At 37.6% G+C, this 25,530-nt stretch overlaps 2 protein-coding genes across 5 annotated transcripts in view; one reads left to right on the plus strand and one right to left on the minus strand.

Annotated features, from left to right (window-relative positions):
• Positions 1-2,080: 2,080 nt before the first annotated feature.
• LOC129724976 (uncharacterized) lies at positions 2,081-14,815 on the minus strand. The gene is made up of 7 exons (XM_055680313.1): positions 14,621-14,815; positions 5,046-5,490; positions 3,713-4,772; positions 3,516-3,651; positions 3,314-3,456; positions 2,672-3,254; positions 2,081-2,610 (listed from the first exon to the last, which is right to left on the minus strand). Exons 2-7 carry the CDS (start codon positions 5,475-5,477, stop codon positions 2,295-2,297), a joined length of 2,670 nt encoding a protein of 889 aa, XP_055536288.1. The 5' UTR covers positions 5,478-5,490; positions 14,621-14,815; the 3' UTR covers positions 2,081-2,294.
• A 543-nt stretch (positions 14,816-15,358) lies between these two features.
• Positions 15,359-25,530, plus strand: part of LOC129722041 (protein charlatan) — a 73,948-nt gene continuing 63,776 nt past the window's right edge. For all 4 annotated transcript variants that reach the window (XM_055675234.1, XM_055675238.1, XM_055675239.1 and 1 more), the window contains exon 1: positions 15,359-15,550. The gene's annotated coding sequence lies outside the window, so the exon portion shown is untranslated. The remainder of the gene's footprint in view (positions 15,551-25,530) is intronic.

Below are 25,530 nucleotides of genomic sequence, written 5' to 3' on the forward strand. Positions count from 1 at the left end.
ACGAATTGATACTGAAATAGGTAAAATGCTTTCTGTTACAAAATAGTCACGGGTACACTAGCGCCACGTAGTGGGAAAATTCCAAAGCAGACACATCTTCATCTGAAAGTACCCAATCACTTGACCAACTTTGCTGAAGACATTATTGTTTTATATCCTAAGATCCTCGACTTACAATTCGTTTAAGATTGACATACTGGACATGTACCACTTTTGCTCTCAACGAAATAGTGATTGTTTTGATTACCAAAAATTGTGTTGGCTATAACTTTGGTTTAGGATATCAGATCTCGGTTTTCCTTGGATATTCTAGTACATTATTGCGTTCTGCATCAATTTATGCAACAAACCCAAAAAGTATAAAAATGGCACATGTACCACTTTTACTTTCAACGGCTCAATTGTCTTGATAATTTCTCAAATGAGACCCATGATTATTTTCGTTGGTCATTTGTTTTGTATGTATTAGAAACAATCATCAGCGAGTGAAATTTCAACTCATGACCTATTAATAACAGGCCACCATATGTTGGCACTGAAAATGTAAAAGTGGTGGTTATAGTGGTTATAAAGTTGTTTTATATAAGTCGTGTGGAAAATTCATTCATAGTTTAATATATGTGTTATATTGCGCTTTTTGAGTTGTTAACAAGTTGTATATAAATTTATACGTTATTGCACCAGTGACGAGATTTGTTACATATCAATTACCCAAACTTATTCAAGACTAACCGTGTTACAGGCGAATAAAAAAAAATAACCGTGTTACTTGGGACATCAGCTATCAAAAAATGCATTTGTTTTCTGACCATTGTTAATTTTAATCTACCAAAATAAAACAGTTATTTGACATATTTGTAAAAATGCATAGTTTTCCATCACATATAAAAATGCCAATATCTCAGCCCCCCGATAAGATATCAAGGATCTTTTTTCATGTAAATTTTCGTCATAAATTCCGCTTTGCAGTAAAAATTTCAGTTTTTGATCAAAAATTTTTTATATTTGTGTTTTGAAGAGTTTAATATAAAAATAATGGAAAAAAAGAATTTTTTTCTATGATGTTTAATGGGCTCTGTGAGTCAAATAACTGAATGCGATGTTAAGCTAAACCAACTAACCTCACAAAAATTAAAAAAATATATGGAGAAATGTGGGAATCGAACAGAATTGAAATAAGTGCGAAAGAGTGTTTTTGTAGCTTAAAAAAGTCATTTTTTTCACGAATCACGTTTGGGCTACCCCCGAACAATTTTTTAGAAAATCAAAATGTTCTACAAAAATGCTATAAATAACATTATCTTTAAATTTAGGGTTGAGCACCTTAACTTTTTCAACATCGATATTTTTTGGGACACCCTAATCATAGTAAAAAGTTATAATAAAAATATCCATTTTTATTTTTTAGAATATGGTCTCAACGGGGGCTTAGTCAATTTCTAATGTTTTCAATTGTAGTGCTCATCAAAGTGCTCTCTACAGGGCCGGTGTCACACTATTTTCCCGTGTGGGTAGTAAGGAAACGGGAGGAGGGGCAAGAGGAGTGCGGGGGGGGGGTTTCAAAGGCGTAGCCAGGTGGCAACATACTGATTCCTGAACATAATATTTCGAAAAATCAACAGAGCATCAACAACAGAGTGTCAATGAAAAGTATAAGAAAAATTTGACCTTCGAATGTTGTTCAGCAGTAGGGCTCAAAAGTTTTGTCTTCTCCATCTTGGAGCTGGATATGAATATAGGATCACTACGTGAGTTTAGTTTCGAACATAGAAAACATTACCCACATCAACCCCTGGCCCTGCTCTCATATAGTTTTTCATGAGATTTTGCAAAAAAATCTCTGAACTGTCTCAAAAGTGAGATTGTAAAATTTAAATACTACGATCGCCGGAATAGTTGGAAAAGTTGTTCGAGTTTCGCGAGTACGCGCTTTTTTACAGCACCTTCAATTAAACTGTCATTCATTATTATTATCAATAATGATGTAGCTGGAACACAAATAACTGTATTACAAAACTAATACAGGATAAAAATGTTTAAAAAGAAACGGAATGAGATAAGAGTCTTTTTTGGAGTAGTAAAAACCATATATTTTTCGATATTAAACGCTGTTGCTTACTTTAATGATAAATCAAATTATGGCCTACAATATAATGGTTTAGTTTTGAAATTGTTATTTTCAATGAATCACTGCGACTGAAGGATGTTTGCTGGAATGTTTGTTTGTCATACTGTAATTAGACGGAATACTGAGCTTATCCTGCTAGAGTACTAGTTACTTTTGCGTCTTAATTCTACTGTCTGAAAAATGCGCTCAATAGAGCAACGAGAATCAGCCCCAGTGAGCCGAACCACTTTGTTGCACTGCTGAAACAACCAAGGTTATCGGTGATGATGGCAAAGCGGGCATTATCCGGGAAGCGGCATTCGTTGTCCGTGCATCTCATCTGAATGCTCTCGGTTTGCTGATTGTTTTCCACCGAGAAGAACAAAGCTGGACAACTTTGAATGGTTGAATGACCGCTGCAGGCATTGTTCAAATCAATCTCTATGGTTTCGGTGTTAATATACTGGCACGTAGTGGCATCTGCACCTTGAGTTACATTCATTCTAGGATACGAAAAAGGAAATTTATAAATATTCGACTCTATTCTGTTTGGATTTGTGTTACCTTGGGTTGTGATTGAATCTAGACTGACAAACGGTTAACGGTGCAAATCCGTGACCTTGAACTCTAAGTCGTCTGTTGGAGCCGGCACCGAAAAAGTAATTCGGGTGAACACGGTAAAACACAACACCTCGCGGTTCCACATACTGATTCATGGTGTTCGATCCCCAATCGTTTTGTATCCAGTCATGACCACAGCGTGGGTTTACGATACGTCTAGGTTCCTGCTGTATTCTCTGAATTACGGGTGAAGTTTGAACTTGAACCGTATCAATGGCAGCTCCCGTGCCGATCTCTCGGAGTTGGAAGACGTCACGGCTTTCCTCGAGAGCAAAACGATTGAATCTAGTGTGTGAACCACCGGCAAAGAATAACAACCGAAGGTCTGGCACTTCCTCACGCAGTATCTGTAGTTGTTCGGTGGCATAGTTACTGTCTCCATCGCTGACGGCGGCCGTATTCGGCATCACAAGCCCAATCTTGGACCGGCCGCTCATGCTAGAATTTTGTCGTTCTGCCATCATGATCGGAGTGATTTGGGCTCGAAGATTCCGCAAAACTGCTGGCAGGCTCAGGCCGTTTTGCGCTGAACATTAAAATACCATTGGTTAGTGATTCATGATTTGAATAAGTCAAAACACGTACCTGCTACGTGAACTGCGTTGGTGTAATTACGATGGAAATCAGACAGATACCGAGTGGCGTTGACGATCACATTTCCGGTCATAGCGTTCAAGATGGTGTAGGTTGTACCATAGCGTCCTACGTCCAACGCATCAAGTAAGTGCCTGTAAATATAAGACAGTGCTTTGAACTTGATCATTGAATGTTTCACATAATTACGTACGCCACAACGGAGTGAATGTCTCTAAAGGGCCAGGAGCTGTCAATAAATATAAACAGATCAGAAGCTGTCCGATAGTTAGTTGGATCATTCGGAATGATCGCTGTTGCTTCACATGACAAGTCATTCAGAGAGGATGCTGTAATGTAAACAGGCGTTACTGTAATGCATTCTCACAAGTCTTGAGTCTGAGTACTTACGAACATATGTCGCTAGCGCGTCGGCTGCAGCAGCTGAAAATTGAGTGATCGCAGCTGATGTGACGGTGAAGACCATTTGCATTTCTCGATCAAGGACATTACTGAATGCTGCGGCCTGCTCTCGCATCGTCTGTATTGGCGCCGTTGTGGAGAATAAGTCTCGTCGGTTACACGAACGAATTTGCTGATTGAAAACTCCCCTTGGTGAATAGTACATATCCAACAGCTGACTTAGACGTAGCGTATTAGCACGGGATCGCCATTCTACGACGTTATTCGCCAACGTAAGACCGTCGATTCCTGCACGAATTTCTGCATCAGTCATTTCCAAAGCGGTCCTCTGGCTGAGGAAGAACCAACGTGGGGCAACGGTATTATTCCACGCTCCTGCAGCACCCACTTGTATGTTGTTTGGCTGTGAAGGAGAATGTAGTAGGGTTACTTCACCTAGATCTCCAGCCAAGGTGGAAGCCCATCGATTGTCAACTCGCAGCGGCTGGGCTTGTTGACGTGCTCTAAACTGAGCGTTTTTTGCCGGTATCAAATTGCGAATTTCAACGGTTTGTGGCTCGATACCAGCTGCAATACCCGCAAGAACAGTTCCAGCGGCAACGTTACCCCAGCGAGTGTAAATAACACCATTTTCAACCGGGCAGGCACTGATCGCATTTGTTGCAATGTCAACCAGATTTACGTCAAAGCCTTGCTCAGTTTCCAACTGTTCCCCTTCATTCTCTTCAGCAGCAATGGGATCGGCGTCTGCTCTAGCTGCATCAGGACCTTCTGTCGGTTCTTGCTCTTCGAGTTGCTCCTCCGGTTCCATCTCCAAGCGGGCGGTTTGTTTCATCTTTTTGATCTGCTTCCGAATTTGGTTCATTTCCGGTTGCTGCAACATTTCGATATCACCCAGATAATTGGATCGCTGATTCATTCTATCCTTCATGTCCAGCTCCCGGGGGACGCGAATGGCACGATACTGTGACAGCTGGGTACAACGAACGCTTTCGTCACCCCGAACCATGGTATCAATAGAGCTGGATAGCATAAAGTGAAGGGCACACTGTGGATGAAAGGTAATGAGATCAAACAGATTAGTTAGATCTTTCAATGATAACGATTAAGGATTTACGAAAAACAGTGCTTACAAAACAATGCTCCTTTCATCTACCTACTGTTAATAAAAATAGTTGTGAGGAAATATAGAGTAATAGGAAGCGAAAGTTTGTTAGAATTGGAAAGAAACTTTCCGGATCCAGGAAGCGTTACTTGATCTTTTACTAATCGCGGACTTTAAGAATTTTTTCCGAACTTATGTTCCTAACTAACTACTCACCCTTTCCTGTGCGTCCAGTGTGGTATTCGGGAAGCTTTGCGCGTTGCCCGGCAGCAGCCGGGAGAACAGAATCCGGTGTTTCGTAAAATGGAACCCGCTTGGGCTGAACGGTAGCACACCGGCTACGTTCTGCACCCCGGATGCTCGCACAATACCATCCTGGCGGAATCGGTGCAGCAATCCGATCGACAGCTGACGAATGTCCTGCGTAAACTGGGGCGAATCTTCGACTTTCTGTATCAACTCGATCAGCATGTTCATCGTCATAGGCAGGCGGTTGTCCCGCTCGAACAGTTCGGGATCTTCATAGCACTCCAGCAGACCGGGTGCAACCCGCGTCTGAATATTTTCCTGACTGTACGTTGGATTTGGCAGTAAGCACAGGCAGGTGAAAATCAGCGGCAAAACCGCTGTTATAATCTTATTACTCATGTTAATACTTGATCTGAAAATTGGAAACCAAAATTACATCAAATTATTAAATAGCCCGATTAGTCATGTTCGTGGAATTGATTTACAATTTCGTGGAAAGACAAGTGCCGCGGGAATTTTTTTGCCAATATATTTGCTGTATATTCATTGAGTGTAGCTGCGTACGGTGGACTGAAAGTGTGTTTGTGAGTGGTTATCGACGTGATAAGATAAGAATCCGTTTCAACCGAGGGTGAAATCGACGAGTTAAAGCGATTCCAAATTCGAAGGGAGTATTTATACAAAACACCAGAATGAGCTCATTCGTATGTTTATTTTATTTATTTTTGTTGGGAAATCGTCGAATTCAATGTAGCCAATGTTCGATGTATACAGCCATTAGGCAATTGAAGAGTTATAGAATATTTTTTCAATAAAATCTGGATCGTTGTTGCATAACGCTCGGTCGCTGATTATACTAGGATTAGAATCAAAATAAAGAAAACCGCTGTCTGTATTTAGCTCCAGAGGTAATTTGTTGTTGATGATACAGCGGACCATATGCGTTCGCGCTACTACTTTGTATGATCTTGGATCTGTTTTCAAAAAAGATAACGAGTAATTTGGTTCACACATTTGATTTTACAGGCAAGGCCACAAGTGTGTATGTATGTATAAGAACACGCCTAGCCGGTGAGCATGTTCAACAGTGTTATTTGGTCTATTACCACGAATCAGTCACAGGCTAAACTTTACACACACACAAATTCGTAATCAACTATTGCGTTTTCCCAATTCACATAAGTTTCGATCTGTTTTGAAGCATAACGCCGCGAATACATTGAAGCAACTTGCAAGTTTTTCAAAATGTTCCACCAATACAAATACGAACATTCAAAAAGATATTATTATCATGGTAAAAATTTAATTATTGAAAAGCCAAAAAAGAATATGATCCTACATTAAGTCCAGAAATCTCAAATTTAGCTCAGAATACCGAAAAAGTAAAGTGACCCCACCCCTCACTGTTAGCTAGAATGTCTGAAACCCGCTTCTAAAGGCCAAAAATGAGATGATTCAAGAAAATAATATGATTCCAATATGAACTCAGGATGATGAAAAATGACTCTTTGAAACCAAAAAAGATCCCGCAAATGAAACGGTCAGAAAAAAAGCCAAAAAGGTAATGGAATCAAGAGTATTGTATGCAAAACCACGATTACAAAGCTGACGTAGAACTACTTAGAGCAGTTTGTTACGTTACTTGCATTGTTGCATTCGAGAGTGATCGCAAATGATAAATTTGAAGCTAACTCTTCTTTAAACACAGGAATACGTCTTACTCATGCTTGTCTTTTCTCCTAAGAAAATCTCTAGAGTGCAGGAGAACATACTTGCACTGCGGAAGCAACTGCTCTTACACTAAAGAGCAAATCAACGCACATGCTATAAGAGAACGACGGACGATTTTTATCTGGTGAGCTTTCAGAAAGCACCCCGGTGAAATCTGCAATCTCTCTCTTGCGAGACAATGAACTATGGTGTACTTTCTCACACGTATGGACATTACGCACAATTATTACACAGCAGAGCTATCTGCGGTGCTTTTTACAGTTTGTTTCTTGAGCATGGCAGAAGAGAAGAGGAGATTGGGAGAGAAAAATAGACTGCGTTGCTCGTGCCAGTCGAGTTTACTTATGTTGAATTCGTTTTCGCGGTGTAGCTACACGAGGACTACACTTTTGCCCGATAGGTTTTTTTCACTTTCCGGGCTACTCGCCAGTGGACACTGTGGTGTACTTCTGCGTATTCTCTGTAGAGTGATTCACCCCTCTTGTTTCTATTAGATGTGGGATGAGCTGAAAGTGTGTTTGTCTCTCTGTAAGTTGGTTGAGACACTTTGGAGTGGAGAAGAAGCACTGTGGTGAATGCATTGCTACACGCAGGCACATACTGAGAGGGAAGTGCGCGGTGAATTTTTTCTCCGCACTTCCCACCTACTGAGGAGAATGACAAGCATGGTCTTACTTCAGCAGGGTGGCATGATGTGGGAAGTGTAATGAAAATGTGCCCTCCTAAAATACATAATATGTTACTAGGTACTACTGAACGGATTTCAAGCACCAACGTCTTGATCAAAAAGTGAAGGTTACCCCAAACATGTGGTATAGTAGTTTAATTAATGCAAGATTGAGTTGTGAATCACCAGTTCGCTGCTATAGAACAGGATCAGAACAGGATGATATAAAGTAGATTCGTACGTGCCATGTGCCGTTTTGAATTGATGCATTGTTTCTTTTACTAAACAGATCTTTAACACAAATATCTTAATCAATAGTTACCCCCAAACTTTTGGTATAATAATTACAAATCAGTGAAAAAATCAACTAAAAATCAATTCGAAAAGCAGCCATTTACCAATCACAATTTTGCTTTCTGTTCGCGATGTTCATTTCAGAACTATGTTGTAGGTGGCTCCGCCTTTTTTGCAAGCTTTGTCATTTTCCCAGTTTCGCGAGACGCTAAAAGATGTTATTCCGCGTGTAATACGAATATAGGAAACACGAATCTCATTCAGGGATACCACCAGATGAGCAGATTTGTCTGCGAAATGCAAATTTCCGAAGTCGTTGTGCAGATTTTCAATAATTTGCAGTCATTTGCCGTTTTTTCAATATTTTTGCAAACTTTTGTCCGAATCTTCTGACATTTGTGCATTTTTTTTTTCAAAACGTGTGTAGATTTTTGCCTTTGCGCGCGCGATTTTTTCAAACTAGGGGCAGATTTTGCTGAAATTTCAGGCAGATATTTGCGGTTTTTCGAGCAGTTGCGGACATTATTTGAAAACATTTGGCATCTTTGATCTCATTTCCTGTTGGCATACGTTGAAACAGCAATGGAAAAAATCACCTCTAGCGATTCTGATTACATTTAAATTAAGCCTAAGACGCATTGACATGGTCGTCAGTATGCGAGTGCACACTTTTCACCTTCTTTCTTATGAATTACAGGCATACCCAGTGTTATGAAAATGACTGCAAGACAATGACAGCCAAGCATGGAAAAGTTCACTCACTAGCAATATTTCATCCAAATGTGTTCTTTGATTTATCAGTTATCGTTCAACTATTTCCACTCGCGTACAAGTTTTCCATAGAAACGCTGCTGATTGTTTTTCGCTTCTAAGAGTTCCGAATACCATAGAAGGAGACTGAATGATTCAAACACGATAGTATTTATTGTATCCAAGTTCACTTGCATTCAACATTATCGCGAGAAGCTTTGAGATATTATCGCCAGTGATACAAAATTATGAATCCAAATGAACGTTAGATTGCGTTCAATTGTTTGCTTGCCGGAGCAAACGACGTGGGGTAGCCGAACTACGCCTACAAGCAACCAACATTTGAAAGAATCATTGCGATCGCTTGAGTGCAATCGTTTACGATTCTTTCGTGAAACACTCGCTATATGTTGCTCGCTCCGCCTAAAGCAGGCAATACTGAAACAAAATCATCAAAGAAAGCTACCATATATTTCTTTGCTCTAAGTTGTCTCTTGCAAGCTTGAGAATGTGTAACTTTTAATAGCGATGGTTTGCTACGATTGAAAGCTTATAAATAGCACGTTCAGAAATGATACCCGAATGATTGTTATATTATACGAGTTTTTCCATCCTTGATGACAGCAAATTTTTAACTGATGCGGCTCTCATTGTATTGCACAGCTCTCTCTGTTTCCCATACGTTCGGTAAACAGTCCGACAGCAACTGACGACAGCACACATGCAACTCCATACGGGCTGTTAGTTTTCATCTCCTTATGTAACAGACATAAGGAGATGAAAACTTATTCCAAGTTGTCGTAAATAACAGCCTATAATCTTCCGACATCCTTCAGCACGAATCCGAGCGGGATGTCAGGTGATTATGATATACGACAGTAAGGCCGATGAAAGAATGAAAGAGAGATGGTGCGAAGCACGTTTTTTCTTACGTGGGGAATAATATCAACAATGGAAACGGTTTGCTTTGTATTCAATATGCCACCGGCCTGTGAAAAAGGAGAAACGAAAAAATGCGAGTCGATGACAGCCGCAGCCGATCATCAGACTGTCACACTGAGCAAACTAGGCTGTCATGTCCGAAAGAACAAAATACATGCGCAAGAATGAACTGTCGTACGCAACACAAGACAGTTTCTTTGCCTTGTTTAAGCTGTAGCTGTATGTGAGCTCTTATGAACAGCTCATGCATGAGGCTGTTAGAGTGAAAAGAGAGAAAAGTCGTCAGTATAATGTCGCTCTCCAGTCATTCTCCTAAGCTTGGGCATACCTCGATTTTACGCAAGAATTCCAATATTTTAAATTTTTTTAAATTTTCTAAGAAGGTAATTATTTTCGGTATGTACTTAATTGACGTTCTCTAATGGGCCGTGCATGGCAGGTAACCCAGAACATCTGGAAAATGCTTGAAAAGAAATACAGTTAGGGGCTAGCCATAAATCACGTGGACATTTTTTGGGTGATTTCACACAACCCCCTCTCCCTTCATGGACAAATGTTCATATAAATTCTTGAAAAATTATTTAAAATATAGAAATTTTCCTGCCTCCCTCCTCCCCATTGAGAATTTGTGAACGATGCCTAGTTTGGGACCGTTAAATAATTACGAAAGCAAATAGGGGGGAGGGGGTTGTGTGCAATTTTCTTACGTTATCTTACAAGGGAGGGAGGAGGTGAATTGATTATCTTACTTAAGAAAAACATTGTGGATTATTGCAAGGGATATTGATGCAGGTGAGACAGTTGAGGTAATTGAGTTTCCTGAAGGTTTGGGCGATGCTGAGATCCATCTAGCACATGTGTGGGCGAAGAACCCAACTCTTCCGGGAGAAAATGCGCCACCTGGAGGAGGAGTATGCAGAACTGGAACAGCTGCATCATTCTCAGGAAACGCGAAAGTTCTATCAGAAACTCAACGCATCCCGCAGATGCTTTGTGCCACGAATCGAATTGTGCCGGGATGAAGATGATAGTATTCTGACGGACGATCGTGAGATGACCGAAAGGTGAAAGCAGCACTGAGATGAACACCTGAATAACGCCCAGGACTATGGAGGCGGAGAAAGCTATCCCGCCGGTGCGACAAATGTAGAAGATGTGCCAGCCCAACGATAGGCGAAGTTAAAGATACCACCAAGCAGCTGAAAAAACAATGAATCGGCTGGGAAGGATGGCCTCGGAACGGCGCTTATAAAGATGGGCCCGAAAAAACTGACATCCTGGTTGCATCGGTGGATTGCAAGAATTTGGAATAATGAGCAGCTACCGGAGGAGTGGAAAGATGGGGTTATCTGCCCTATCTATAACAAAGGCGATGAACTGGACTGTGGGAACTATCGTGCGATCATTGTTCTTGTCCCTCTTACAAAGTGCATTTCCAAATCATTTTCCGCCGACTACAACCGATAGCCAACAGAATTGTGGGAAATTATCTGGCCGGCTTTGTGGAAGGACGGTCTACGACGGACCAAATCTTTACCATACGGCAGAGTCTCCAGAAATGCTGCGAATACAGAACTCCCACACACCACCTGTTCATCGACTTCAAAGCCGCGTATGACACTATCGACTGAAAAGAGCTATGGAAGGTCATGGACGAAAACGGCTTTCCCGGGAAGCTGATTAGACTGATAACGGTTGATGGGACGCAGTGTTCTGTGCGGATTCCGGGTGGATTGTCGGGTCCATTTGAATCCCTCAGGGAGCTTTGACAGGGTGGTGGTCTCTCCTGCCTGCTATTCAACATTGCGCCACAGGGTGTAATGAATCGAGCGGCAGCCGGAGGCGTATTATCAGCGGATGTCGTGCCTACTATAGGCTCCACAAGTACTCGCGGTCGAACAGACTAAGCCACCGTACGAAAAGTAACCTGTATAAAACGCTCATAAGACCGGTTGTTCTCTACGGACATGAAACCTAGACAATGCTCAAGGAGGACCTGCGAGTACTCGGAGTTTTCGAACGACGGGTACTAACGACGATCTTTGGCGGCGTACAGGACAGGGGGATACGCAGGTAGAGGATGAACCTTTACTGCGACCCAGTATTCAAAAGGTGGCTTAAGCTGGACGGATACGCTGGGCAGGGCATGTTGCGATGCCGGACAACTACCCTGTGAAGATGGTGTTTGTCTCGAATCCGCTAGGAAAAAGACGACCAGGGGTACAGCGGGTAGGCCAGGTGGAGCGAGATCTGGTGGGGAGTACACGGTGTCCCAGGGATTGAAGAGCGGCAGCCAATAACCGAGTGAATTAGAGAAACTTTGTAAATCAGGCCATGTCGTTATGATGGAATAGCAAATAAATAGATGATAGGTGTAATATTCTGTCGACCGTGCTAGAAAAAGCATTAATCAATCGCATGCATGTATACAGTAGGGTGGGACAAAACATAAAGTCTAGCTCCCATGCACTTTTCGTGTTCCTTATGGATCCTATAACAATTGTGTAATTTTTCAGATCGATCGATGAAACTATATTTTTGCGACCGATTCACTATTGAATTTTACTAGCAATACTGCTGCAGCAAGCAGAAAAAGCCAAAACAGAAAACGATTTCTATTTTAACTCCAACGGGCAGAAGAAGTAAGAAAAGATCTCAGGTTGAGCGAAAAAAAAATTAAAAAATAAAAATGAAATTGCATTTCAAAACTTATATATAATTATGTCCCAGTCAACATTTTCATATGTATAATAATGTTTTACTTCTAATATCGGCACTCATATATATATATATATATATATATATATATATATATATATATATATATATATATATATATATATATATATATATATATATATATATATATATAAACTCGCATTTAATGCACAAAAACAGCATATACGTACTATTTTGGAGGCGATATACGTACTGAGGAATAATGGTATGCAATTCATTGATATACGTATTTATATACGATAATATCCCATAGAAAGTGATTTGTTTCACACTGTCTTACAACTCCAGGCCTACAATCGTAAATCGGTAAGACTCCACCATGATATAACGGGTGTTAAATAAAAAATGAGAATTTTTTAAATACCTTTCAGTAACTCAAATACAGAGCGTAAAATTTTCTTTCTCCAAGAAAATTGCTCTTTGGGCTCCCTAGAAACAGTAGGCGTGTTTGGTTTTGCTAGTTTGAATTTAGTCAAAGCAAAGATGGCGTCGAAACAGCACGTGCTCCGCGAACGCATTGTACGGTTCTACGAAACGCATCTCCAGCAAGGAAAAAAGTTCACGGTGACACATTTTAAGGAAGAATATGTACCTGTCAATACGGTATATCGTATCCTGGGTTCCCTGAACGTAGAACGGAAGGTCGGAAGTGCTCGTCCGGTGACGATAATGACGAAGCAGAGGAAGACATCGTTAAAGAAGCTGTTTGACAACAAGGACGCAACCAGCCTGCGTGACGCCGGTCGGAAATATGGCTGCTCCCACGTATTGATCCATCGGACCCTCAAGATGGAAGGAATCGTCTGCAGGAAGAAGACGAGGTCGCCGGAGTACACGGAGGAGCAGATTGAGACGGTTAAAACACAGTGTCGGTGGATGACCAAAAAATACCGCGGGACGTCTTTCGTTCTGGACGACGAAAGCTATTTTCCGTTGTCCAAAACGCATATTCCAGGAAATGATAATTACTACTCCAGCGACAAGTCATCCACACCGCCTGAAGTGAAATACAAGTTCAAGCACAAGTTTGAAAAAAAGGTTATGTTGTACATCGCCATTTCCGACCGGGGCATTTCAAAGCCTTGGTTTAAGCCGAGCGGTCTGGCAATCAACCAACAAATCCATCAAGAAGAGTGCCTCGATAAAATCCTGCTGCCGTTCCTGAACGAGCATCACGCGATGGGAAGTACGTCTTCTGGCCAGACAAGGCGTCTTCCTATTACGCCAAGAAGACGCTGGCGTATCTTGAGGAGAAAAAGATACCGTTCGTGCCGAAAGATCGTAACCCAACAAACTTGCCCCAGTGCCGCCCAATAGAGGATTTCTTTGGCTCACTCAGTGCCCTAGTATATAAAAACAATTGGAGGGCCAAGGATACGAAGCAACTGACTACAAGAATCCGGAATGGTATCCGGAAAATGGACGTAAGTGCCGTACAACGTTCTTGTGAGAGCATCGCAACAAAGTTGCGTCGAACAGCAGACCACGGCCCTTACTCAAACATTCACTGATATTTTTTTGAAGAAAATACATTATGTTATTAATAAAAAATACTGAAATCGATGAAAAAAAATTTTTTTTTCATATGTGATTGAAAAAATTCTCATATTTTGTTTAACACCCGTTACAATTAAAGATGAATTTCTGCGCATGATAAAAAGCGTATTATACGATTTCGACTCCGTTGAGATATATTTGCGATAATTTTCATACATTGATATACGATTTGTGGTTGACTGGGGTATAATTTAAGTATATTTAGAGTATAATTTGGAGGGGAAACTTTTAAAACAATGTGAACCTGCGACACATTGAAAGTGTTTTACACAATATTTATGGAATTGTGACAATTTAAATTTAAAAGTACCTCTCTCAAGAATTAACAAATTTTCATGTTATTAATGTCACAATGGTTTTCTGGCTCATTCTAATTTATCAATTGTTTAAGTTAATTGAAATGACTTTAACAGAAGTGTCATTCACATTTATTCATAACAGTACTGAAAACTAATTACAGCAATTCGTTGTTTTGTTTTTTTTTTCAATTATACTAGCCCATGACTGTTTCGATCTTCGACAAACCGCTTTCACCTTCTGCAATCGCGTTATTGCTAAATCTATTTGACTATCTTATCAACCGGGAATAGACTAGAGTGGATACGAATCAACCAACGGCGATAGATAACGCACCCATCGACATCCGCGTGTGCGTTAGTAAGGCGCGCTACATAATCACAACTTTTAGGAATTCAAGTTACTCACTCATCTTCTGGCAATCCGTTTCGAAACTAACCTCCCTCAGATAACGATAAGTTGTACGAGACACCTGTCGCTGTGACGTTTTTTTTAACTCAAAATGTGACACAATCAAACCCAAATTCAAAAAATAAATTAGCCGCCATATTGTAGATGACCTCACCTTTTTTTCGTTACACTACAACATTCCACTATATATCACTTTTTTCCTGGAAATTGGTACTGTTATCAATACCGGCTTGGTAAAAATGCCTTCAATCCACTATGTCCTTCAAAGAATAATTCACTTTACGTTCGGCCAAATCTTAAAACACGACCACTCTGCACCTGTTGCTGAAACTACACTAAATGCTTATCACAGCGAACCTTCTGTTTCATGCTGATATAATCCCCCCTTATTATCTACTATTGCTTCGCGTGTCGATAAGATAAGAATTCGACCAGTATACGCCTTAATGTGGACATTTATGTTTCGTTCCATTTAAAATTCGTTAACGGTCATTGCTGCTCACGTGGCATTTTTTTTTTTTTTTTCAAATTTCCCGCTTCACGCTTCTCGTACCGATTTCAATCAGCGCCCAACTGAACAACGGTGACGGAGCCGTGTACTATCGTCCAATTTGTTTATGTTTCGCTTGAGCCTGCTGCGATTGAAGTGAGCTCTCTCACACACACCGACACAAAGGGAAACGAAACTCCCGGATGGATGCGAACTGGTACCTCGCGGTGCAAACAACCCCCTTTGTGATTGATATGTATGCAAGTCGGACAGACGACGCAGCAAGCGAGTGAACGAGAGCGCGCGGTCCGGGAAAATAGGGAGTGAATTTTCCACCTCTCACCCCTCTCGCAGTGGCAGTACGAGGACAAAGTGCACAGTCAACTTCTCATCCTTTTGCACTGACACTGGCCGCCTATTTCTGAGAGACTGGTCGGTTGGTGCGGTTGTGTCCGACTCAGAACTCCGTAAGATGTGACTTCCTAGTTGAGTGAAAAAGTAGTGAAAATTGTCTAGTTTTAGTGACTTAAAGTGGAGTTCAATTCAGCCGCAATGGATAATTTTCAAAACGGATAGATCGAGCCACCAGCAGAGGTAAGGGCACTCGCCGCTGTAAACATATGCCTAAAGTGGGTCCCCGGGAGGGTGTTTTCCGATTTTTCCTGTCCATCGCTTCGGAATGGTGGTACATTTTCCCTTTCACGCCGCACAGGAAAATGGATGCCGTCTCCGCGCGCACGGACGCCTGCTTCGGTAGGCGAGCATAGGATTATCGATTTTTTCGCCTACCTTCCTCCGAATGCGCTGATGATGGCTAATGGCTGCTTCTTGGGCGGAAGTTAAGGTTTTCCACCCAGTTTTTTTTCCTGGTGAGCAAGCTGTTATTTATGGCCCACAACAAAAACTGTGGGCGGCGGGTGGATGTTTTTGATATATTTTTTCCTTTTTTCGAAGGAAAGTAATTCATTCATGAATGTAAGACTCGAAGTTTTTCTTCGGGGGCCGTCAAAAGTGCAGTGATTTCACTTCCGCACGGGATGATGGTGTTTTGAATAATTATAGCCGCTGTAGGATATGAACTAGTGTTTGAACGCTAAAGATTTGGGAGACATAAAAGTTTGGTTACTATCAGTGCTAAATCAGGGTCTTATTCGTGTAAACCCTTCGATACAGTGCTTCTCACAAATTTATATGGTACTCTTTGCAGGTGGCCATTGTTGTATTGAGAAAATTACTGAAATATTATTTATATTTATAAATCTAGAAAAAAATGTATTTAATAAATTCAAATAGGTAAACGATGATATAGCGTAATTGTTTCAGTGCAGTTTGAATACTATTAATAAAACTAGCAAAAATTTCATGTAAAAGCGTTGTAAGCGATTATGTCATCTATTCTTACAAACATCGTGCGGCAAACATGTGAGCAAGTGCTTAAAGATAGGTACAGATACTAACTGTATTACGAAACATAATCGAAGCATGAGTGCTACCAACAAATATTAGCGGCAGTGTAAATAACGAGAACATATTTCAAACCACGAATACTGTATTTTCTTATAGACTGCTTTCAAAGAACTACAAAAACATACATAGATTCCATTCACGCTTAACAAACTTCTGCATGCCCTGAGGTAGAAACTAAAATGTGAACTAGTAAACCGGTTTTTGTTTTTGTTTTTCTCTCCCGATTTGCTGTTGCGGCTGCCGAAAATATTCTAGTTTGTCACATTGCTAGGATTAACTCGCGTTGTGAAATGTGACTACCTTGATGATAAGCCAAAACACATGCTCCATCCTAGTTTATGCTTAGCATCATCATCACATTTTATATCTTGTTCTTCATCGCTATTATCACCTGCATAGTGCATACTTCTTCTATACAAATAAGTTTTATTCCAAATTATAGACATAATTTAGGCTCATTTTTCTTGTTTTATGGAATGTATATCTGTTCCACGTTTATGATAGTGAAGTTCGACCAACTCTTGTAAGCGGGAAGCTTTTGCAACGCGAATCATAGCGCTAACAGGAAAAGCCTCTAGCTCATCGATTAGTCATGCTTAAAGCGGTTGCTCATGGAAAATATTACGATCATTTGCTCCCGAATTTATTATTTTATATCCCTGTTTTTACCAATCTTTGATAAATGTTAATTAATGTGTTAATTATTTGTTTGGATGTCAAGGAAGTAAATTACTTTTTTCAATACCAAACCATGCAAAATATTCAAAAACAATCCCATAAAAATAAAAAAATATATGGAAAAACTTAGGGATCGAACAGATTTGAAAAAAGTGCAGAAGAGTGGTTTTGTTGCTTGAAAAAGCCATTTTTTCATAAATCACGTTTGGGCAACCTGAAAACGATTTCTTAGAAAGTCGAAATGTTCAACAAAAATGCTATAAATAACATTATCTTTCAATTAAGGGCTGAGCACCTTGACTTTTTCAACATCGATTTTTTTTTGGGACAGCCTAACGCAGGGTCTATGCAAGAATTTCTCCCGATTCAGATGATTGAGAATGTCATAAAAATGCTTGGAAAATTTAAGCTTGATTTCTACTGAAATACTGTCTATGGATAAGTCTAGTAGTAAATTAATTTCTAATTTGAAAAGATATACACTGAAAGGAAAACTACATTTCTAACAAAACATAAAAAATCCAAACAAAATATCAGAGTGATTCGCGATTAGGGCGTAACTAATGAAATATAAACAAATCGTTTCATTACACCACATTGACTATGAAGAGACTAACAAAATTCATGGCAATAATATTTTCTTTTGTAATAATCGATAAAATTACTTAAGTCAAGCTTATAGTGAAGGGCGACAGAATAGTTCACCCAAGACAAAAGATACTTTGAAACTAGACCGTTTTCATTGTACAATAAACAATGAAAAAATAAACAATAAACAATGAAAAAATAAACAATAAACAATAAACAATAAACAATAAACAATAAACAATAAACAATAAACAATAAACAATAAACAATAAACAATAAACAATAAACAATAAACAATAAACAATAAACAATAAACAATAAACAATAAACAATAAACAATAAACAATAAACAATAAACAATAAACAATAAACAATAAACAATAAACAATAAACAATAAACAATAAACAATAAACAATAAACAATAAACAATAAACAATAAACAATAAACAATAAACAATAAACAATAAACAATTAGCAATAAACAATAAACAATAAACAATAAACAATAAACAATAAACAATAAACAATAAACAATAAACAATAAACAATAAACAATAAACAATAAACAATAAACAATAAACAATAAACAATAAACAATAAACAATAAACAATAAACAATAAACAATAAACAATAAACAATAAACAATAAACAATAAACAATAAACAATAAACAATAAACAATAAACAATAAACAATAAACAATAAACAATAAACAATAAACAATAAACAATAAACAATAAACAATAAACAATAAACAATAAACAATAAACAATAAACAATAAACAATAAACAATAAACAATAAACAATAAACAATAAACAATGAACAATAAACAATAAACAATAAACAATAAACAATAAACAATAAACAATAAACAATAAACAATAAACAATTAACAATAAACAATAAACAATTAACAATAAACAATAAACAATAAACAATAAACAATAAACAATAAACAATAAACAATAAACAATAAACAATAAACAATAAACAATAAATAATAAACAATTCACAATTCACAATTAACAATTCTAGCTAACATTTCAAAAGGTCCTATCTGCTTTAATCGTTTTTCCGGAGCGTCTTTTCATTTTGGTAATGGTGCAACTTTAGTAACTCTCCCAAGTGTGGTTTTCGTTCAGAAGGCTAGAGTGATCCCTCCGCTATCAACCTGTGCAAATAACGTGTCCTAGAAGGTGTTTAATAAGTTGTGGTGATGGAATGAAAGTGATCGATCAAAAAATCATTAAAAAGCAGATAGGAACTTTTGAAATGTTTCTCTAGAATTAACAATTAGCGATTAACAATTAACAATTAACAATTAACATTAACAATTAACAATTACCAATTAACAATTAACAATCAACAATTAACAATTAACAATTAACAATTAACAATTAACAATTAACTTTGTAGATTTATCGGCTTACTCAGTCCGTGTATAGAAGCAAAAACGATTTTTTGTTTCTTAATCCGACAGTTTCGGTGACTTTATTTCACCTTTTTCAAGGAGTCTAAAAATATACAATACGTGTAGTTTTCCTTTTTCTGTTACTGTTTTGAGTTTTTTGTATGTGTTTGTACTTACAGCAAAGATTATCGTTTTATTGTTCAGTGTGTTGGTGTCCAACATAGGTTGTCTGGTGTGTATTGCAAATGGCGTCTTGATTTGGCTATGTGTAAAAATAGCTTTTCTTAAATTTAAATTCGACTGTTTCTTAACAAACTGTACTCACTGCATATGTCTCTATTTTTGTGTGCACTATACTGTATAACAGTTATCACTTTTTTCTAGCACTATATAACTTCGAGCGGTATTTAATTAATCAGAGCAATAGGTTTTGTGTCTTTTCCAGTAGTCTACTATTTCTTGACAGTTTGTTGTGAGTGTGTTGGATAGCTACGCTAAAAACTTTAGGTTGTGGTTGCATATTGGTTGTCGTGTTTATCGGTTTTGTTGTGATTGATATTTCTTATTGTGTGTATAATACCAGCATATACAGTGTTGAGTCCCTCAGTGTCTGTGCGTTTGTTGATACTATTTTCTGTGTTGGCAATATGGCATACTTCTATAAACGGTAGAGCGTGTGGTTTATCGTGTCTGTCTATAATTTTCGTTTGGTGAAGAATGAATCTGTCGAATTTAAATTTAAGAAAATCTATTTTTACACATAGCCAAATCAAGACGCCATTTGCAATACACACCACACAACCTATGTTGGACACCAACACACTGAACAATAAAACGATAATCTTTTCTGTAAGTACAAACACATACAAAAAACTTAAAACAGTAACAGAAAAGGAAAACTACAAGTATTGTATATTTTTAGACTCCTTGAAAAAGGTGAAATAAAGTCACCGAAACTGTCGGATTAAGGAACAAAAAATCGTTTTTGCTTCTATACACGGACTGATTAAGCCGATAAATCTACAAAATTAACCGCTACAGTCGACAAACAAACAAGTTAACAATTAACAATTAACAATTAACAATTAACAATTAACAATTAACAATTAACAATTAACAATTAACAATTAACAATTAACAATTAACAATTAACAATTAACAATTAACAATTAACAATTAACAATTAACAATTAACAATTAACAATTAACAATTAACAATTAACAATTAACAATTAACAATTAACAATTAACAATTAACAATTAACAATTAACTATTAACTATTAACTATTAACTATTAACTATTAACTATTAACTATTAACAATTAACAATTAACAATTAACAATTAACATTTAACAATTAACAATTAACAATTAACAATTAACAATCAACAATTAACAATTAACAATTAACAATTAACAATTAACAATTAACAATTCACAATTCACAATTAACAATTAACAATTAACAATTAACAATTAACAATTAACAATAAACAATTAACAATTAACAATTAACAATTAACAATTAACCATTAACCATTAACAATTAACAATTAACAATTAACAATTACCAATTACCAATTACCAATTACCAATTACCAATTACCAATTACCAATTACCAATTACCAATTACCAATTAACAATTAACAATTAACAATTAACAATTAACAATTAACAATTGACAATTAACAATTAACAATTAACAATTAACAATTAACAATTAACAATTAACAATTAACAATTAACAATTAACAATTAACAATTAACAATTAACAATTAACAATTAACAATTAACAATTAACAATTAACAATTAACAATTAACAATTAACAATTAACAATTAACAATTAACAATTAACAATTAACAATTAACAATTAACAATTAACAATTAACAATTAACAATTAACAATTAACAATTAACAATTAACAATTAACAATAAACAATTAACAATTAACAATTAACAATTAACAATTAACAATAACCAAGGAACAATGAACAATAAACAATGAATAATAAACAAGAAAACAGAAGGCAGAAAACAGAAAAGTGAAATCAGAAACCAGGAACTAGAAACCAGAAAACAGAAAACAGAAAGCAGAAAGCAGAAAACAGAAACCAGAATACAGGAAACATAGAACATAGAACACAGAACATAGAACACAGAACATAGAACATAGAACATAGAACATAGAACATAGAACATAGAACATAGAACATAGAATATAGAACATAGAACATAGAACACAGAACATAGAACATAGAACCAAGGGGGGGGACCGCTAATCGAAAATTTAGCGACGCTAATCGCTAAGCCGCTAACCGGAAAATTTAGCTCGATAATTGCTAAACGCTAAACGCTAATCCCACATTAGCGGAGCTTTCGCTAATCGCTAACTTTTTATTATTGCTCGTGTTTTGTAAGATTTGGGCCACTTTGATCTTTTTTGGTTAAACAAACGAAAACAATTACTTTTTAAAGCTAAGTATTTACAATAAGAGGTTCACGAAACGGTATTCATATTTGATTTTGTAAAAACAAGAATAACAAAAGTTATTTAGCTTGCATTGAAAATAGATACTCTAAGGAATGTTTTCATAAAAATTCAATTATAATCTGAATCGAAAAAGTAGAACCAAAGTTGTCATAATTTCAAGCGCATTGCTATTTACCAAAGTTCTTGGTGTGCCGGAAATTTAATCTAGACCTTGTGCTTGGTCATCAAAATGCTCTTGCGGCTTGTACGATAACTGGAACTCCTTTCTAGGGTAAAAAAACTGACAAAAGTAACTTTCGCAGTAAAGTATGTTCATCTTTCGAATCAATTTACGTACGCCATCAGCAATTCACAGTTGTTCTAAATATTTCTATTGTCGCTTCTCTACAAAATTTAGCGAATTAGCGATTAGCGTTTCGAAGGCCAAAATTTTAGCGACGCTAACAGTTTCGCTAACCAGCTCAAAAATTAGCGAAATCGCTAAATCGCTAACTGAATTTTAGCGTCGCTAATTAGCGAATTAGCGGAATGGTGCCCACCACTGCATAGAACATAGAACATAGAACTTAAAACATAAAACATAGAACATGGAACATAGAACATAGAATACAGAACATAGAACACAAAACAAAGGACATAGAACATAGAACATATAACATAGAACGGAAAACAGAAACTAAAAAAAGTTGAAACTAAGCACAAAATTTTCATTTAAAAAAGAAGGGTTGATTTTTTTTCTGAAGAAACTTGAAGTTATTACGCAACTTTTAATAATAAGTCCTGGATGGAGAAATGAAAAACAAAATTTTTTAATGTAAGATTGATTTGAAATCACCCGAAATAATTCACCTAGCAGTGAGACCCAGCCTTTGTCTTTTGTACTTTTTATTTGTTTAATTAACTAGATTTACAAGAACATTTCAATTAACAGAATAAAATACACCTTGACCTTCTGCTAAATTTGTTTTTCACTCTAAATAACGAATTTCTGGTAACCAAAAGCACAAATATACCGAATGTTTTAATCATTATGAATGTTATGTTATGTTATGTATACATCCTAAAATTGTCTACTATTACCGAGTCTGAGTATTTCGATGGCGACATTCCGTTTCTGAACAAAAGTCTAAAGAGATCAAATATCGTCCAATATGCGGAACAGTATGATACCGAGAGGCCAAAATTCAACTTCAGACGCCATTTTGAATTTTTATAAAATAGCTTTCGGTTTCTGGAAAACAGCATAAAAAGGAAAAACTCTACCCAATTTGAGTTTTCCAGGAATCGGAAGAAGGCCATAAATCAACTCCTTCATTTTGAAATCCGATTTTCATGTCTTCCGGTTTCTGAAAAATATCTCTAAATTGCCAAATACAATCCAATAAAGGTATAGGTACTCTTTAGGTTCCAGAATATTGATGTTGTATTCGAAGTTATAATTGAAGCATAAGTGAAATTTGACGTAATATTTGTGCAAAAAAATAGCGAAACATAAAGAATGACTTCCAATCTCGAACAATTTAATCATGCGCATTACCGGGAACGTTTAAATAGTACAATACTAAATTTGAATTATGTTGAGGCCATAATTTTGATCAATCAATTTTGTTTCTTTCCATAACTTTTGAACCACGTTTAAAAATTATGAAATTTGTTACTTGTACGTATGAGACACAGCCTAATTTGGTTGAGATCGGTTGTGTAGTTTCCATTCGGCCCTTTGGAGCACTTATATACTTTCGGTTTTGCCAGTAATTGCTAATTTTATTTTTTTTTTTTATTAATTTTAACAATTTTTGAAATATTTGTATTCTAATGAATATAAAAGATTCAGACAGTCATTTATAATCAAAGGTCTTGGTAGTTAACATTCTAAATGCATCGGTTTTCGACCTTCAAGGTCGGTCCGAAAAAAAATTAATATTGAGGAAAATACACGTTTTCCTTAATTTGTCCGTGGTTCTCCAGCAAAAACTATAAGTTCATTGAAATGTATGATCAATATCATACAATCTATTTTTTGACAACACGACGATTGGGCGAACGCTTTTCAAGAAAAGGGTTAAAATTTTTTAAATAATGTATTCATATATTAATCAACTGTTCATTTTTGGATTTTATTATCTTATTACTATATTCTTTTATTATCTGCACATTTTCCCATTTCGATGCTATTTCTAGCTTTTTCCATGCACTTAATTCGCTTTTAATAGCAGATATGGGAGGATTCTGAAACGGTTGGTGCACTAAGGCAGCTTTTGCTTCTTTCTCACATGAAGAATCTCAATAGTTTAGTGTATCAAATATCTATTCCTAAAAAAAATCTCTTGGTCGGTCGGCATTTCTTCCTATTTACGCCTTTCTGTATTGGATTGTTACAGAATTGTTCATGGCATCTTTTTTAAAGCTTAACATACATACATTGTCCCAAAAATCCACCACGACTACGCATTGTTCACCCACGAGAACGTGAGCCAATTATTTGCCGCAACATTTTAATCTCCAGAGAGCCCAATTTGGCGAAATTGTCAACCACCGGAGTGACATTCTAGGACAAGCAAGAGAAAACAAAAATGATAATCGGAAATGATGATGGAAATCGTTCCAGCCCAACTTCAGCGCTTAACAGGCGACCGGCGCCAAGCAACGTACGCTAAAATGGAAACGAAAACTCCACTTTCGCTGGTGGTGTGCTAAGAGGGATAGCGACACGGAGGGAGAAGAAGCAACCCACGACCGAACGCGAAGGGTAACAACGATGACAGCGTGGCCATGACGATAGATCGATGATCGTTGCTTCGTTTGCCGTAAGGAGTGTCACATACCACCACTAATTCCACTAGCTCAGGACTGTCAGCAAGATGTTTACGGCTTGAACTTTGCTGATATGTGTGTGAGTAGAGTATTTCGGAAAAAGGTGCTGCTGGATTTTTGTTTTCGCCAATTGCGAGCTGATTGCAGCAGGTTATGGTTGAAGTATGCTTGGTAATTGTTACAAATTACAGTTTAGTGCGTAGCACTTGAAATTTGCAATGTGTTTTTTACATCTAATTTAATCTTTGAAAAAAGACGTATTAGAATCCATTATCACTCTTCAAGCTCAAAACATTATACTTTCCTCAATCTTCATCCAAATCATTATCCCTGCTGCGCATCATTTTCGTTATCGCGATCAACGCCAGTAATTATACTACACTGACACTTGGTCCCGAAGTGCACATAACATAGCAAAAATAAAAGTAAAAAATTAAATAAATAAACACGAAACAGCAGCTTGGTACGATCGTGTATACATATAGTGCTGCAACCCAAGCGGCTCCAACCCACAAGTTGATCATGTCGTCGCGCCGGTCGATTCGGTAGACGGTCGGCTCGCAACCCCGCTGCACAACCCATCAGTGTGACCCGACCAAGGCAAGTGAACGATCGACGACGGCGAAGAGCAAAGGAGTGCGGAAGGAAGGAGTGAAAGCAGAACGAAAATAATTTATTTCAGCACAGCCCACACACGCCTCATTTCGGTCCTCAGTAGCTCTGCTCTGGTGGATGGTAGTTCCGCTCGTACAGCAGAGGTATAGATACTACGCAAGCTGGAAGCACCGGAGTCGTTGGTCGTCGAGAGCGTCCGAGTGGGAAACCCTCCTTCCTACAGCCACACAGCAACGTCCCGACCCGAACCCCACGCAAACGACCCACAATCTCACCCGCGGTGATTACAAGAGTGTATCTGTCGTACGATCGCCAAACATGTACACGATGATGTCCACTTGCTACAACGAGTAGAGGAACACTCGATCGACAGTTAATGTGTCGTTGAAGCTACTAATTACTATCATACATACACTCGTGACCGTGGTTCGGGATAGTCGTACGACAACAGAGAACAATAGACGGGCTGTAAGGTATCTGTACCAATGCTGACACTCGCA

Source organism: Wyeomyia smithii, chromosome 2 (assembly GCF_029784165.1).
Source record: "Wyeomyia smithii strain HCP4-BCI-WySm-NY-G18 chromosome 2, ASM2978416v1, whole genome shotgun sequence".
Lineage (NCBI taxonomy): Eukaryota > Metazoa > Arthropoda > Insecta > Diptera > Culicidae > Wyeomyia > Wyeomyia smithii.

Excerpts from the sequence above, each read along its gene's own strand:
- LOC129724976 (XM_055680313.1), bottom strand. The coding sequence starts at position 5,477 with ATGAGTAATAAGATTATAACAGCGGTTTTGCCGCTGATTTTCACCTGC. Across the intron at positions 4,773-5,045 it reads CACTGGACGCACAGGAAAGG|TGTGCCCTTCACTTTATGCT; the intron begins GTGAGTAGTTAG and ends TTTCATCCACAG. Across the intron at positions 3,652-3,712 it reads CGCGCTAGCGACATATGTTC|CATCCTCTCTGAATGACTTG; the intron begins GTAAGTACTCAG and ends TTTACATTACAG.